The sequence below is a fragment of the Rhineura floridana genome, chromosome 1 (genome assembly GCF_030035675.1).
Source record: "Rhineura floridana isolate rRhiFlo1 chromosome 1, rRhiFlo1.hap2, whole genome shotgun sequence".
Taxonomy (NCBI): domain Eukaryota; kingdom Metazoa; phylum Chordata; class Lepidosauria; order Squamata; family Rhineuridae; genus Rhineura; species Rhineura floridana.
In genome coordinates, this window is record NC_084480.1 from 132853813 (window position 1) to 132872218 (window position 18406).

General features: G+C 43.9%; 1 protein-coding gene across 1 annotated transcript in view; it reads right to left on the minus strand.

The window, feature by feature from the left end:
- GRIN3A (glutamate ionotropic receptor NMDA type subunit 3A) overlaps positions 1 to 18406 on the minus strand; it is a 193596-nt gene that overhangs the window by 85391 nt on the left and 89799 nt on the right. Inside the window, exons 2-3 of the mRNA XM_061632874.1 lie at positions 17341 to 17945; positions 12537 to 13584 (exon numbers count right to left, since the gene is read on the minus strand). Coding sequence (XP_061488858.1) covers positions 12537 to 13584; positions 17341 to 17945 — 1653 coding nt within the window. The remainder of the gene's footprint in view (positions 1 to 12536; positions 13585 to 17340; positions 17946 to 18406) is intronic.

The following is an 18406-nucleotide window of genomic DNA, read 5'->3' on the forward strand; positions in this document are numbered from 1 at the left end:
ATTACATGACATAATGATGAGATGACCCTCTCCCTAATCTTTTGGGGTTGTATCCAATGTAGCGCCAAGTCATGGTCCCATCACTGCAAGGATTTCTCTTGCGCAACAGGATTTCCCCCCACTCTCCTCCCTCTGTGCAACCCCTAAGGGATGTTCTAGGGGTTTCCCCAAACCTCTGGAACAGATTTGGGCAGGTGTAGGGTGCGCTTGGACAGGATGGGAGTCCCATTGCACAAGCAGAAATCCTTGCGCTAACGGGACATGTTAGTTGAATACCACTATATGTTTAATTAAAAAAAAACCTTTGGATTATGAGAAGAAAACAATGGGTGCTTGTATATTAGTAAATACACAGCTGCTACAAAAGGCACCATTCATCTCTAGTGATCTTTCTTCCCAAGGGAAATTAAACTTTATAGTATTGGATTTCTCATCACTTGGGAACGTAGGCAGTACAGTACATATCAACATGAATCAGGCCTTCCATTATACTAAAATATTTGCAGATGGAGGCATAATCCAACTTTATTGCTATAAACTTAAGTGCCTATACAGTCACATACCCTCTATATTTCACAGATGAAAATAGGGACACACTTGTGAATATCCCTTTTCTTTTGGCAAGGATCAGTGCCAAAGGCATTCCTCCACCACTACCCAATGGGGACATTTTTTCTCCATCTATTTTCTGCTGTTTTCATTTATTTTACAAAGCTGAGAAAGAGGATGTTTGTTTCTGATATATTTAAGAGTTACAGAAAAAACCCCAACACCTTAATCGTCCTTAATCTGTCAAGCCTCTGGAGTATGTGAAATTACAGGATGTATTCATGTGCATTTATTTGCATTCACGTTCACTAGATGTACACCCTTTCCCAATCTTTGGGTCCCCAGATGTTGCAGGACTACAGTTCCCATGATTCCTGACCATTGGCTATGGTGGCTGGGGCTGATGGGAGTTGTAGTCTAGCAACATCTAAGGACCCAAAGGTTGAGAAAAGCTGCAAAGAAGATCCATTCTCTCCTCTACCCACCCTTGCTCAAAGATTTTACTTTCAAATATTTAGGGCAGAGAGCTAAACCCTGAAGGACGACCATGGCATCAACTCACATGAATAAGGCATCACCAAAAGGCAAAAATAGGAAACACCCACGGTTCAGTCAAGGTGAGAGTGGGGCTGTGCCTACTAGCCTTGCCCCCTGGCATTTGGGTGACCAATGTGAATGTCTACAGGGAGGGACTCTCCACAGTAACAGGTGTATACCTGAAGGCATCACACTATCAGGAACTCTGCGCAACTGGGGTTCCTGATTGTGCTGATGCCTTTGCACCTGCAGCTATACATGCAAAAGATCCCTCCCTGCAGATGTTAGCATTGTATGTTAACTTCATTTTATCTTCTCTGCCTGGGCAATCTGCTGCATTTCTTCATGGAAGCCTACATGGTCACTTGGGGTGGTACAAAGGTAAGAATCCCCCCCAAATTAGCTAGATTTAATGGGCTCTCAAATACTTTTTTGTTCCAGTTTGCTTATAATTCATGTTGTTGGGCTGGAGTTTTAAACGGCCACTGCTGATTATTTTATATCATGTCTTTATGAATTGCTGCTCTGGGTTTGAGTTGTTCTGTGACACTATTTTAGTTTTAGGGCCCCTTCAGACTGGGGTTTGTTTTTTTTTGCAGGTATATTCTGCAACATGTCATTGATGCAATCATAGTGCATTAGTGGTAGATATATATTGGGCTGTCCAAACATCATTTGACTTGATTAGTTTTCTGTGAGGCTCTCCCAATGTTACCACATTATTGTCATCTGGAGGGGCACTTTGCACCCCTTTCCCCCCAAACATTTTTGGTTTGAAAACTTTACAGGATTTCAGCAGCAAGTTACAGGATATACATTGATAGGAAATGAAGCAGTATGCCCCCCAAAAACTTTATTTATTTATTTATTAGATTTATATCCCACCATTTCTCCCAGCAGGAGGCCAGGGTGGCAAACGAAATCACTAAAATCACTCTAAAACATAATAAAAACAAACTTTAAAATACATTACAACAAAACATCCTTAAAAACATATTAAAACAAAACATATTTAAATAAATATTTTTTTAAAAAAAGCTTTAAAAACAATATTTTAAAAAAGCTTAAACAACATATTAAAGCAATTCCAACACAGACACAGACTGGGATAAGGTCTCTACTTAAAAGGCTTGTTGAAAGAGGAAGATCTTCAGTAGGCACCGAAAAGATGAGATGGCGCCTGTCTAATATTTAAGGGGAGGGAATTCCACAGGGTAGGTGCCACTACACTACAGGTCTGTTTCCTATGTTGTGCGGAACTGACCTCCTGATAAGATGGTATCTGCAGGAGGCCCTTACCTGCACAGTGCAGTGATCGACTGGGTATATAAGGGGTAACAGTCTTTCAGGTATCCTGGTCCCAAGCTGTACAGGGCTTTCTACAAAAAACAAGAACCTTGAACTTAGCCCAGTAGCTAATAGGTAGCCAGTGCAATTCATTCAGCAGCAGGGTGACATTTTGGCAATACTCTGCCCCAGTGAGCAGTCTCGCCACCGCATTTTGCACCAGCTGCAGCTTCAAGACCAGCCTCAAGGGTAGCCCGCATAGAGTGCATTACAGAGATCCAGCCTGGAGGTTACCAGTGCATGGACAACAGTGGTCAGGCTATCCCGGTCCAGAAACTGCCACAGCTGTCTTTCCAGCCGAAGCTGGTAAAAGACACTCCTAGCCACTGAGGTCAAATGGGCCTCTAGTGACAAAAATGGATCCAAGAGCACCCCAGACTATGGACCTGCTCTTTCAGAGGGAGTACAACCCCATCCAAAGCAGGCAACTGACCAATTATCTGAACTCGGGAAACACCAACCCACAGTGCCTCTGTCTTGCTAGGATTCAGAGACAGTTTATTGGCCCTCATCCAGCTGAATACCAAGTCCAGGCAGCGGTCCAGGGCTTGCACGGCCTCTCCCTATTCACATGTTACAGAGAAATAGAACTGGGTATTATCAGCATACTGCTGAAACCTCACCCCAAATCTCCAGATGACCGCTCCCAAGGGTTTCATATAGATGTTACACAGCATGGGGGACAAGATGGTACCCTGCAGCACCCCACAGCACAACTGCCAGGGTGCTGAAATCTAATGCTATTCTCTTAAAACGACCCTGGAGATAGGATCGGAACCACTCTAAAACAGTGCCTCCAATACCCATTTCACCAAGTCATTCCAGAAGGATACCATGGTCAATGGTATTAAAAGCTGCCAAGAGATCAAGTAAGAATAACAGGGTCACACTCCCCCTGTCCTTCTCCCAATAGGGGTCATCCATCAGGGTGACTAAGGCTCATGTAGTCCCATAACCAGGCCTGAAGCCAGATTGGAATGGGTAAAGATGATGTGCTTCATCCAAGAGTACTTGTAATTGCTGCACCACCTCTCAATCACTTTCCCTAAAAAGGGGATATTTGCAACTGGGCAGTAGTTGTCACAAACCAATGGATCCAGGGTGAGCTTTTTCAGGAGTGATCGGATCATTGCGTCTTTCAGGGCGGCTGGAACCACTCCCTCCCACAATGATGCGTTGACCATACCCTGGATCCACTCGGTCAAACCCCCTCGGCAAGCTTTAATAAGCCAAGAAGGGCAAGGGTCAAGAGAACACATTGCTGGCCACATTGTTGTAAGCACCTGGTTCACATCACCAGGCCGCATCAACTGAACCCGATCCCAAGAAGTTGCAGCAGACATTGCACTGGACACTTCACTGGGGACTACAGTAGATGTGGATGGGGCATCAAGATTGCTATGGAAGTGAGCAACTTTACACTCAAAGTGCCTTGTAAACAATTCACAGTGGGCCTCTGAAGGGTCTAAAACTCGATTTCCTGGAGTTGATGTCAACAGACCCCTGACAATACAGTAAAGCTTCACTGGACAGCTACTTGAGGATGTGATGGTGGCAGAGAAGTGGGCCTTCTTCGCCGCCTTCACTGCTACACAGTTGGCACGGTTATGATGTTTTATTCATGCCCGATTAGCCTCACATCACGTCTTTTGCCACGTACACTCTAGCCGTTGTACAGCCTGTTTCATTGCCCTTAGTTCACTGATGTACCAAGGTGCAAACTGGACTCCACAATGCTGGAGAGGGTGCTCAGGGGCAACTGTGTCAAAAGCCCGATGTGCCTTGCTGTTCCACAGCATGACAAGGGCTTCAACAGGGTCATCTATCTACTGGGAACTCCCCAGGGCATTCAGGAATTCCATTAGTCTCCAGGGGTGGACCATTTTAATCTGTCCACCACCCCTGCAGGGGAGGATTGGAGCCATAAGTCTAAACTTCACCAGAAAGTGGTCTAACCATGACAATGGGGCGACATCCACCTCCCTATCTCCAGACCAACTCTCCCTCCATCTGGAGCAAAACCCAAGTCGAGGGTATGTCCTTCCCTATGTGTCAGGCCGGTGACAACTTGAGACAGCCCCACTCCTGAGCCGAATCACTAAAGGCAGCCTCAGCATGGATATTGAAATTACCCAGGACTATCGTTCTGGGCTTCTCCAGTACTGGAGCCGAGACAGCCTCCACCAGCTCAGTCAGAAAAGCTGCCAGGCAGCAGGATTCATGGTATACCAGCAGCAATCCTAGTTTACTGTCTCCTTGGCCCGACACTAGGTGTAGGCCCTCACAGCCAGCTCCAGGATAGAGTGGTTTCCTGGTGACAGAGATGGAAGTTCTGTAGAGCGCAGATTAGCATCTCTAATCATGGCTCTCGTGGCATCTTGCAAGGATCTGTTTTTTCTCTCCACCAGACCGTTCTGATGTGGGCTAAATGGAGCAGTGAGCGCATGTTTAATGCCTTTCTTTTCCAGATACTGTGCCAAGGACATTTGCTGTATGCACATGCCATGCTGTACTTTCACCTTTTGTATGAACATCTTTAGTTTCCCTTCCGCTTGATTCTTGGAACGTAACAGATGTACTGTACTATATCTTGAGAAATCATCTACTATCACCAAGAAATAGCGGGCTCCACCTTGTGACCCCTGAAAAGGTCCTGCCACATCTACATGTATTGTTTGGTATGGCTTATTCGTGTGACTTTCAGCTTCCTTGTGTTTGGGAGCTGTGGTTGCTTTTGTCTGCTTACATATTTCACAATCGATATAAGCATCACATGGTTTTAATGTAACATCTCTGCTCAAAGTGGGCATTTTCTTAATCATTTCATGATTTGCGTGCCCTAATCTTTTATGCCAGGAGTGTATGCAGTTATCATGTGGCCTTTGGTTAGAAAACATCATTACGTTTTCTTCGTCATTAGGGTTCAGTTTCACATAATACATGGAATCCCTGAGAAACCCTCTCACGCATACTTTTTCTCCTGCTTTCACCTCACACGTTCTGTTTCTAAATGTAACTGTAAATCCCATCGCACATAATTTAGGTACAGACAATATGTGACATTGAATGTCTGGCACGTACAAAACGTCAGTAATTATTGTATTTAAAGCACTTAAAGTCACAGTACCCGTAGCTTGTACCTGTTTTTGTGTCCCATCAGCCAGCACCACGTGTGAAGTCGCTGGAACCATAGTCCTGAACATAGATTTGTCATTGATTAGGCTGTGTGTAGCCCCTGAATCAATAATCCAGGTTCCTTTAATTTTATAGTCTCTGTCTCTGTTTTCAGCTTCAGCTTTCACTAGCTGCACTTGCGACGGCTTTCCTCTCTGCCTTCTCTGCCGCAACTCACAGTCTCTTTGAAGATGAGTTAATGACCCACAACGATAGCATGCCTTTGTTCCAAACGACCTGCCAAACGACCTGCCATTAATCTCAGTCTTTTCACTTTTTCCTTCCGACTTTCTTTCCTTCTCCTGTTCAGTAGCCTCCTGACGTCTCTCCCACTGCTGTATCAACTTGCCTGTCACGTAAGGGAGCGATAAATCTTCTTCAGGGAGCGCTTCGAGTGAACTAATAAGATTGTCCCATGATGAATTTAATGTTGCCAGGATTATATATATTTTCTGTGTGTCCGGATACGTTACATTCCTTTCCTGCAACTCAGCAAACAGCTTTGAAACTTTAAATAAATGTTCAGACATTGTGATGTCGTCCGTGTACTTGAGCTGGTACAATCTTCTTGTTAAACTTATTTTATTGCTCGCTGTTTTACGAACGTGGGCCTCATTCAGAGCTTGCCAGGTTAATTTAGCTGTTTCTTTATCCTGCACGTATAGCAATTGAGAGTCACTTACTGCCAGGATAATATACGATCTCGCACGCTCATCCAGCCTTATCCACGGTGCCGGTGGGGGATCAGACGGGGGATCCTCTGTTACAACAGTCCATAAGTCTTCCTTTGTTAGAAACGCCTGCATCCTCATTCTCCAATTCAAGTAATTAGTTTCGTTCAGACGCTCCAATGGCATCCCTTGCGAAAGTGAAACTGCCATTTTTCACAGGCACAGTTTCCTTGCGTCACTTTGGAGAAACGAATCCTCTTTTTACAGCTTTACCGTATCTGCTCCAGGCCTCTTTTACGTCCTGCACAGGCTTCCACTGGCTCCTGTCACCGTCCGTGCTGCCGTCGTTAGTCGGCTCAGTTCTGCTGCCTTTCTTTCTTCACTGCTCTCTGCTTATGCTCTATTCCTTTCCTGTTCTGGGCCCATAACCCTTTGTTGGAATTGCGGCTTGCCTGTCAGGGCAATGCCACTGCGTATAACAGGAATGAATAGAGACAGTACACTAGAAGTGGTGAAGATGAATGTTTTACTGATTCAATAGTCGTTTGCAGATACACAGATACACGAGCTTCTCTCTCCTTCACATACATCAAATGCACCCCCCACACCCTGAGCTGTTTCCATGGTAGTTTTATAGCCTTGGCAGCTTTCCTGCCCAGCCACCTGCAGCCTTCGGTCTGCTCTCTGTCCTTGAGCCCCAGAGTGTGCTTTTTAACCCTGTCCATGTCTTTTTGGAATACGTGCATATCGCAGCACTCTAACAGGTACTCCTCCCCCCTGTCCCTACAGCCTGTGCTGGTATTGCACCAAGGATCCAGGTGGGCAAAGCTGGGTCAGATCAACTCCTCCCAGCTCACCCACTCAGGTCTTGGTAATGCACACCAAATTGGCACCTTCAACCATGATCAGATCATGGATGAGTGTGGTGTTATTGTGTACTGATCTAGCATTAAACGACAGCACGCATAGGCCAGTGCGCACAGCAGATGAGCAATGAGGAACCTGTCCATGGGAGTGAGGAACAAGGCATAGATAGCCCTGCCCTCATCTTCTATGGTAGTTTATCAGTTCCCCATGGCCATACATCCCTCTACCCATGATCACTGAAATTGGGGTGGCATCATCCATGTTCCCCCTTACTAAGACTCCTCTTAAACACCTGCTATGGACACAACAAGAACTCACCAACAAAACCTACCTGAACCAGTTATCCCAGTCGGCCTCTGAGAGAATTGGGAACAGTCAGACCCACTCAATAACTTTCACACAGGGCACATCTACTCCCCCCGTCTCACACCCAGGGAGGGCCAGCCTTGTGTCAGTTGTAAACCCTCACTCTGAAGGCATCTGGTGACTTTCTCCTATTCAGTTCACTGCACAGGCTGTTACCCTGTGCAAGCACTACACATGCACCATATGCCCTCCCCACTACCAATCTCTAGATTTGTTTTTTTTAAAAAAATATATAGAAGGGGTAGCTGTAATGTTCCTCCCACTAGCACCACCTGTCAGGCTCCCACCCATGGCTAGCACCCGGGAGAAACGTAGTTTTTATTTTTTCTTTAGCTCACCCAGCACAGATCTCACAAGATCCCACTGCTAGGCAGCACCACCAGTCACTCCCTGTAAACAATACTGCTAGAGACTTTGCCTTAGTCTCCCTTCTGGCTTATTGTTACTTTGTGTCTGGGTGCACTTGCAAGCCACAACCCCCCTGTATCTTTGTGCCAATAAAGAATACAGCCCTGGGTTGCCCTAGATACTTGATGCTACACTATCTCTTCACCGCTGCCACCATTGATACTGTTTCCCAGCCTTGGTAATTACCCTGCCCACCCTTCTGGTCTGTGAAAGCCCCAGCCAAGGATCAGGCTTTTGGTAAACCAATAAAATATTTATTTATAAACACCAGGAAATAACAAGATTATGTAAGGTATGTTTAACAAGCGTATGGTTTCACATAGTGTCACTCTTTATGTTTCTGGTCATATATATATTGCCTAAATATCAGCCAAATACAATCCAAGCCTTCCTCAGAACTCTGCCAACCCACTCTTCCAAAATCCCTCTCATCAACCAACCAACCTACACTCCACAACCAACCCTCCTGACTCAACTGTCATCCTTTCATTTATACCTTCAGCCATTCAAACACTCAGCCAATCATCACCCAATATTCTCCAGCATTCTAGCCCATGTACTCCCCCCTCTTAGTCACTTACCATATATCACTTAATAAACCCGCACTTACCATATTTACAGATATTAAAATACAGGGACATCACAGTAGCACCTTCACCCTCAGGACTCCCTAATGAGATTCTCAAGGGACAACCCCCTTTGGTGTCACCCCTTGATGTCGACCCTGTTGGCTCAGACCCAGTGCCCAAATGCAGCTGGGCTTTTATGCCCCCTGACCCAGCCAGGAGCTGATGCAAGAGGCTGCAAGATTGACTGCAGCATCTCTCTGGAGTCAGGGTCAAACAGGAGGTCCCTATCTTTGCAGCACTTACTTGGGACCTCAGCTATCTCAAGAGACAGCAACCCAAAGGAGTGAGCAAGCAAGCACCCAGATGCTCAGGTACTCACTCCCAGGGCAGGTCTTCTCTAGTTCCCCAGTGCTGCATTGACAGGACCACTAGCACAACCATGAAAGACCCACTGAATGAACTGCTAAATCACAGCACAATGAAATGCATCATTACTCTTGTATGGTATCTCCCAGAAAAAAATGTATGGAATGCATTACTTCCATGTTTTTCCTTCACCTAATGAATTGATTCAGCAATGAATTCATCAAGGCAGGAGCTAACCATGCACAAAGAGGAGATGAAGGATTTGTCATAGCTAATTAAGGAGAGGACGGTAGTCACCCAGAGGCTTTCCAGTTAATTAAACACATCTGGGAAAAAAGCCCATTAATTTGATAGGAACTGGTCTGGACTTCCTTTGCAAGTAGTTACTGTTTTATCACTACATTTGTCAAGTCTCTATTATTAATATCATAAGCAATCACACTCCTGTTTCCTTCGGCTAGAACAAAGAAACACTGTTCTAGATTCTCATCTGGGGTAGAAATACAATGAAGAAACGACCAGTAGACATTCTGCAATGAAATACACAGAAATAATTTCAAATGGTATTTACAATATCTGACATAAGAACTGAGATTGCTTTCTCCCCTCTAAAAATAAATGTATACATATTTCCAATTTATATTGGAAGGGGATAAGATGAAATCAGAGCCAATTTCTGTTAATCCCAGTGTCCCAAAAACCTGAGGATGCTTGAAATCTATCCATGAATTAAAATGTTACCAATGGATCTTAAATTAAACTACAATCATATGCAGGCTTGCTTGAGACTATGCCCCAAAGACCATAGTGAGACATACGTCCAAGTAAACATTCATAGGATTTCACTGGATGTGAGTCAGTTATTTCAAGGGATGCCCACTTTTAAAGAACAAAACTGATACATTTTGTTGAAACACTTCCCAGCAATAGTCTCAGTTTATGTTATATCTTACGCTAACATTCACTTCTACTTAATTTTAAAAGGAACCCTGCATTACTTTCCTTAATTCCATCTCTCACATCCTAAGACCTTCAAGTTAATATTCTTTTTCCATGTAAGAAGAGCCCTGCTGGATCAGGCCTATCTAATTCAGCATCCTTTTCTCACAGTAACCAACCAGATGCCTATGGGGGGCCCGCAAGCAGGACCTGAATACTTTTCCCATCTGTGACACCCAGTAACTTGAATTTAGATGCATGCTGCCTCTGACAGTGGAGGTGGTACATAGCCATCATGGCTAGTAACTGTTGATAGCCTTATCCTCCTCTAATTTGACAAATCCTCTTTTAAAGCTATCCAAGTGGTTGGCCATCACTACCTCTTGTGGGAGTTGTTACTGCCCAGACCCTTATCTCGTGGATGCACAGAGATGAGGGTTCTACACATTCTTCCTAGGCTTATGTCTGCCCAGAGTCTTATATATCAAACATTGTCCTCACCTAAGTGAGTCCTGTTGTTGACAGCAGACGATTGGAGAAGGTAATCCTAGAAAGAGAAATCCTACCCAAGTTCCACTTGGGACTGAGGATGTATCAGGAAATAAAAGCAGGATTCCACATAGGAAATTTAAATATATATTTCTTTATTTTTTACTAAAGTCTGGTTCAGACTAGAAATCCAAGTAACTGGCCTCAGCCAGTGCCTAAAGTATGCATACAGACTTATAGAATATATGTGGCCTGAGTCAGTGCATAATACATAGACAGATCTGTAAAGCTGGCCGCAGCCGGGACATAATGTTTAAATAAGCATGTAGTGCTCACTAAACAGTGTTAAATGGTAAGGCACATAACAGTGCATTCACATACATAAACCTCTTACTTATAACAGCCTTAAACGATATACAGCGTCCACTATCTTAGGTATCCAGAAATACAAGGAATGTTTACTTACAATATATTATGCCTTTCTGTCTCCATTAATCAGTCAAGTGGCAGCATCGGACCAGATCTCAAGGACTGGTCTCAAACGGCTCCATTCTGTCTCTTTTATAGATAACGCTCAAGGCTGCACCCAGGATGGGAGCTTCCTCAAGGCATGACAAAGTTGGTTCTCGTCAACCTCTAGAGCAGCCTTTCCCAACCAGTGTGCCTCCAGATGTTGGACCACAACTCCCATCAGCCTAAGCCAGCATTGCCAATGGTCAGGAAGGATGGGAATTGTGGTCCAACAACATCTGGAGGCACACTGGTTGGGAAAGGCTGCTCTAGAATGTGACTATATCACAGGCTGTGCACTCTCAGAGGCTCAATGCTGTCCCATACCGTCGTTCCCTGAAAGCACCCCACAAATGCTTATATTTCCTCTTGGCTGTCTTCCCAGACTTTCTAGCAGCTGTCCTAGACAGCTGTATAAACAAAGACCGTTGACAGAGAGGTGGGAGAGAGAGGGAAAAGGAGAAAAAAGAAGGAAACCCAGCGATCTCTTCTTAGGAACATCAGCCGAGAAGGGGAAATAAAGCTGTTTTTATAGGACAACAGAGTTAATTCCATAGTTTAACTTCTCTGTGTGAAGAGGTACTTTCTTTTGTCAGAAACAGGATTCTTTAGCATGCATATGATCTCTGATCAGCGTCACTTGATCCAGCAATGGAACTACACATATGGAATCAACTTCTATTCTAGATTTCCTGTCTGGATCAGAAGCTGCGTGGTCATGCCAACACACAGGACAGAGAAGATATAAACAATAAAACAATAAAAATAACCCCCTCAAAATAAGGAATATAAAAGAGAGTAAAATATTGTAAATTAAGAATTGCTAATACAATCCACACCATTGGATGAAAAACAACAACTTGCTTCTCATGTTAAGAGCTGCTAATGCAAAAAAAGAAAAGAAGTCAAATCTCTGCTTGCTAGCAAATGAAACCACGTTCGTCCATAAGAAGAAAAACAATCTAAAATGCCCAGTCGATACCTTTGTTAGGACCATTCAAAATATCACAAAATAGTGAACAAGCTTTTTAGTTCTCCAGAACTCTTAATCAGGCCAGATGTTAAGTAAAGGGGAGGAGGGAACTTTATAATGACTCTTATGCTCTATAGTCACTATATTAGGTTTGAGAAACATGTGACCCACCAGATATATTTGGATTCCCAATTCCCATCAGCTCCAGGAGCCAGCAGGACCAATGGACAGAGATGATGGGAGTTGTAGTCCAGCAACACCTGGATGGTCTAAGGTTCCTCACTCCTGCCCTATGTGGTATGAACTGGAATGTGCATCGTGTCTTGGGTTTCATGTCAATTGCTGCTCATGAACTTGTTGAATCAAGATGGCTTTCTTGAAAAGCTATGTCACATACACACATACATATCACAGAGTTTTTCATCACTTGATCACTCCACATTCAAAGACTCACAGCTGAATGTGCACAGAGCACTCAGTTGAAAAGCAGGTTGATGAGTGACCTAAAAGTCTTGTCTGTGATGATTGGTCTGTGATGGCTCATTCACACATGAAACTACTGCTTCTGGCAGCAGTCATCAAGTGATGAATGGTATGTATGAGCCAGCCCCCAAAAGTCCTTACAAAATTGAGACATGAATTGCAATTCTAAATTTGATGCTGGTGCATAACAAATGAACGTATTAATTTGCAAAAATTGCGGTAAATAACTCTGATGTTATTGTGGAAAGAACCAAAAGCTGAATATATAAATGAAAGACCATTTCTTACCTTTGGATCATGTATTCCAGACAGTTCTTCATAGATTTTCTCTCCCACCATGACAGCAGCCAGATTAGCTGTGTATGTTGACAAACAAAATAAACAGAAAATGGCCCAGAGATTCATTAGAAACCTTCCAGTCCAGCACTTGGGGGGTTTGATGGCAGCTGTTCTACCAAACAAGATGGCATAACAGACATTCAAGGCAGAGGAGAAGGAGAAAACTTTATCCCTGTTTCTCCCCTTTGGGGTCATCCCAAAAGGGCTTTTCCATTCATACAGGGTGAGAAAGATTGCAGTGATGTGGAGAGCCACAAATATCCCCAGCCACATGGTCCAGTGGAGTGGCCACATAAAAGCTCCAATAGGAGCCGCCGTGTCTTTGGTTCTCACCAGGATGCCCAAACTGGTGGAAAAAAATGGGCTGGTGAAATCAATCACTTGGCTACGGGCTGTGTTAATGCTGAATGAAGTCACAGCCATGTGGGCGGTCCCAGCCAGGAGATCGCCTACAAGCCCTGTCCACCGACTGTTTTTCAAAGCCCCATATTTTCCATCGCCAACAATGTACAGGTCAAAATCAAAGTTCATGTCTTCGGCCAGCTTTTCCAACAAATCGATACAGTAGCCATAGCAGCACTTTTTAAACTCGGTGGGCACTGTGTCGTTGCCTTCTTGGAGGCTTTCAAAGAGAGTATCCAGCACAGCTGAATCATTGGTCAAGGGGTCCAGGCAGAGCTGTCCCGCTGGGCACAATCCTTCATCATCCACAGCCCTTGTGAACACAAAGGGATGCTCAATTAGGGTCACCACCTTCAGGTGTAGACGTGTGGGATGCTGGTTGTGATTCTTGTGCCTCTGGGCCTGCTCTGGCCAGATCCCATAATCCATTGTGATCTTTCCTTCTTGCCAACTCCCCAAGCGAGTCCACATTGGGTTCCCTACAGGATCGTGCTGCAGATTCCAAATGAAGAAGTTGTTTTCTGAACTGATGATGGAGGAGCCTTTTACTTTAATGTGGCCACTGAGCCCATGAAAAGTGGTATTGGCTAAAAACCTATAGGGCAAAGGCAAGATGTTACAAAGAGATACTGAGACAATGGTTCTCTCCAACACAGATTGGTGCAGAGATTGCTGAGCCCCATCATTCCCATGCGTTTTCTTCAAAAGAGACAAAGGCTGCAGTCAAAACCATGTCTTCTTAGAAGTAAGTCCCTTTGAATTCAATGGGGCTTACTCCCAGGAAGTGGGGTTAGAATTGCAGCCTAAGACCAAATTCAGATTCTTCTCTGGGATGATTCTTTACCCATGGTGGAAGAGTGGGGATGCCTGTATGTGTAATCTTTCAGCCTCAAGAAAAGAAAAAGAGAGAGACATGGCATGGGTATGTAATCATATAAGCATCTGTGTGGAGCACTTGCACCATACATTGTATTATTTATTACATTTATATCCCACCTTTGCTTCAAGGAACTCAAGATGGTGTACATGGTTTTCCAGTCATTATACCCTGCGATAACAACCCTGCAAGGTAGATTAGGCCGAGAGACAGTGATGGGCCCAACTTCACCCAGTGAATTTTGTGGTCTGAGTAGGGATTATGTATCTGATAGAACAGGAGAACAGGATCTTTGGCCAGAGTAAGTATTCTGGGCAAAAATATATGAAGTGTGTCTGAGACAATGAATAAGGTCTCACTGGGGCAATGGGAATTATAAATGCAATTAATAAATATATAACAATAGAAATCATTACAACAATGAGCTCTGTACATAAATGCACACTGCAACACGTGCATAGTATTCTCCCCCCCCCCAGTCACCCATCTTCTCTGGAATGGGCAACTAAGTGAAGCGATGGCCCCCTCTCAAGAACATATCATTAAAGTGGAGAAATCCACATGGATGCACAAGGGGAAATGCTTCTGTATCTTCCTGCTGTGCATGCCGATTCAAATTTTATCAAAATGCCTTGCAATTTGATCTGTAAACACTGGGAACTAACCATTGTTGTGCTTGCAAATGTTTTAAGATGTGATGATCTGGGCCTAACATCTGTAATGTCTATTAATATCAATGAGTCTACTCTGACTAGAAGTGATGTTGGAGCCAACCCACTGCAGCTAGCAGACTGTTTCCTTCCTCCATACAGTATGTGAACATGTCCCTCTCCAGCCATCCCTGTCCCTAGCAATTCCCCACTAGTAGGGTGGTGCATTCATTTCAGGATGAATAGAAAACTGAAGCAAATGGTGTCATTCATGCCAATTTCTTCCATTCGGAAATAGTGGGGCTGTTACCTATTTCCAGAAACAGTGGAACAGATATCGGTGACCACTCCTTGCTGTTGCAATCCCCCACAAATACCACAGTGCAGCATCCTTCCAGGGAGGGGGAATCTCCCCCCCCAGACAGATGTTCCCTGCTGGTGGCCATCATTTTCCACTGCTGGCGCAATCCTAACCATGTCTACCCAGGAGTAAGTCCTTAATCCCAAGTAAGGGGGGTTGGGTTTACAGCCTGACTTTTCAGTATCCCTGCTCAGGCACAGACTCTACTCAGACCTTCAGATGAACAGGTGGAGGTCAAGAGTGGCGACAGAGCACAATCCCCCTTCTCTATTCATTTACTGAAATGTGTGAAAAGGACTAGAGCTTTGGCCAATTACATCTCCCTAAAGTGTTTGCCACTATGCAACACACTTCTCACATTCGCACTTTGCATTTTAGGTGGACACTTAAAACAACTTAATTATATGCCTAAAAATATAATGTGTGCCCATCAACACAAAATCATTATCCGTTGTATATACAGATTCTGGTCTTTTTCATGTAGGTATTAAAACACTGGTGCTTCTGTCCCAAAGAGTGACAGTAGTCAAGTTTCATTGGTGGGTTAATTCAATTATTCTGCATTCATTAGGCTGATGGCTTGATCATTCCGTCTTTATCTCTCTAAATTTAGTACAGAATGAGAAAATGAGAATGGGCAGCAAGTCAAATCACACAGTGCTTTAATTACTTAAATAGCATAGTTAAAACACCATAATTTACAGACAAGATGGGCCTTTCAAGTCCTAATGCTTTTTACCCTGTTACAAGGGCGATCACGAGATTAGAAATTAACTCAGCAGAAATGCACTCATTGCAAAGCCTCTAATGTATGTGATCCATCGCAAAAACACAGCACCAAATCTAGAAGAGAGCCTAACATACCTTGCTGTGAAGGGAACTGGATTCTGTTAGCTGTTACAATACTGTATGACCCCAGTTTTAAACCTCAGAGATTGTTCTCCTCTTCTTGTAAAGGGTGAAGACTCCCTGTCGCATCTCTGATCTTGTAAACTGGGGGTTGGAAACCTTTTCTGGCTAGTGGGCCAGATCCGTATCTCCTCACCCCTGGAAAGCCAATTTACCTGTCAATCCCCTGATGTCATAATGACATCAGGTGATGCTGCACTTTGACTCCCCGACTGTCCGGACTTCCAAGTGCAGTGTGGGGCTGTTCGAAATCTCTTTTGCAAACAGCCCATGCTGCCCTGTAAGGAGCAGTGCAGGGCCGGATATACATACAAGCTAAACAAGCTACAGCTTAGGGCCTCATATTACGAGGGGCCTCGCATTAGAAAGAAAGAAAGAAAGAAAGAAAGAAAGAAAGAAAGAAAGAAAGAAAGAAAGATGTTTACAGCATTGCCACTGGGAAACCCTAATCATACAAAATGAAGATAACTTTTGATAGATATTAAATATACCAATCATTGCGGCTCACTTGCCGACAACAGTAAACACTAAACAATTCTATAGAACGTTGTAGCATGCAGCCTTTTGGATTCTTGCAGAAAAAAGCCTGTGTGTATATATAAATTATATCTATAAATATCCCAGCAATGTCTTGGTCTAAAAGTCTCCTGTGTATTTGATAAAACCAGGCTTGCAAGAGCAGAGATGTTTTGTTACATTACAGAATCATTTGGAAAGTTTCCGTATGGTATGTGAGAATGGGCTGGCTATTGGTTCTGTTTGGCCATGAGCCCTGTGATACTAACATCACATAGAGACCATTGGAAATGGCCATTCATGTGTTGACTTTCCCTTGCCACCATCATAATTGGATAATGTCAGTTATTGCCTTGTTTTGGTGCCTGGCATGGAGAGCTCCCACATCAGCACTGGCATTTCTGGAAGGTGACTGATGATAAATACTAAATACATGATCTCTGGCCTTTTCTAGCAGACTCTGTGTGAGGTCATTATTGTGTCTTCTGTCTAGCACTCCACCGAGGCCAATCTGAAAATCTGAGTGAAATTATTATACTGTTAATTATAAAAAATAATAGCCTACAAAGCACATGAAGGAAGAAAGAAAGAGAGAGAGAGAGAGAGAGAGAGAGAGAGAGAGAGGCATTTTCACTGGAAATAAGGGCCAAACTGGATGTTTGGCAGGTGATCCAGATGTCAGCCAAGAGATGGGTTGAGGACATGAGTTATAGCTGAGAAGTGGTGGTTGGGTGAACAGTGCTTAAACTCCCTTCCTGCCACTTCTTCCCTGCACTCCCATCCCCAGCTGAGGTTCTCAGATCCAGGTATGCTGCAGCTGGGAGAAAACTAGCTTGGGAAGTGGACCCCAGGGGAGAAACAGTAGGCAGGGGAAGGGTTAAGCCCCTCATCCTTGTCCATTGGTTCTGTCCTCTAAATCACACCTTTCTCAGTGCCACTTTGCTCTCCAAGCCAGTTCTGATTTGGCCCTCAAACAAGGAGTTTCAACGTCACACATTCATAGTGCTCGCAAGGAAATGAACTGAGAAAGAATCTTACTTTGATAAATACTGGCCTGAAGTGAGGTTTTTCCCCTCTGTGTTTAAGCAATTGGTGGTACTTGGAATAAGTGCCAGTTCTGGTTGGATCATTGTAGCAGAAGCAACAGCTCTAGCAATCAGCTCCATTGCATCCTGTACATAGTCTTCAAAAAAAGACTGTGTTGTTTTCCCATGAGCGATGAGACCTAATGGCAAACCTTCTGTCCTCAGCTCTTCCACATTGTGTGAATCTCCAAGAATCCAATGAAGATCAGGAGGCATCACCCCAAACTGGTTGGTGATTTCAAAAATCCTCCTTGTGCTTTCCATGTCACAGCCAAACATCACCACCGTTGATGTTGTGTCCTTAATGTTCTCCAGATGAACTTGCAAGTAAGCCAACAGGTCGCTGGTTGATGTGAGGTTCCCTGTGATATTGATAATGGATCCCAAATGAAACTTAGAGCTCTGTTGTGTGAGGAGGAGAAAATCTGTGATATTCCATTCTTCCTGGCATACCATCAAGCTAAAATTATACCAGTTGTTCAAGGCCAAGATTGAGAAAGTAACATCAGCGTCAAAGCTTAATGAGCGCTCTAAGCTCAATTGTAGGTGAAGGGGATTCTGTAAGATAAGAAAAATGTTGGTTAGCGGGAGGCTTGACCACAAAGATAATACGCTTCAGGGTCTTTTTTGGGGGGAACGCACTTTTAATCTGATCTGTAAAACTCTATCGCTTGCATAAAGCCATAAATGACAGCATCCAAAAAACGTATCTAATTCATCTTGGAGTTTTAATTTTCACTGATATTTGAGTATGTTTCAGTTTACATTTGCAAGCAAGAGTCATGTTCCTGGCTACTATTTGAAATGGCTTGTCCCCTAACAAAACTTCCATTCTACATATGGCTCGCTTGCTTGGCTCTGGTTGCTAACTTCCAATATGAGGTAAATCTGATTTCCTATGGTTTGACTGTTAGTTACCAAAACATCCCATGTCCAGACATTCCTAGTTATTAGGATATCTCACAGGCTATGCCTATGCTTCAAGGCAAGACTACACAAACATACTAAACCCCAAATGT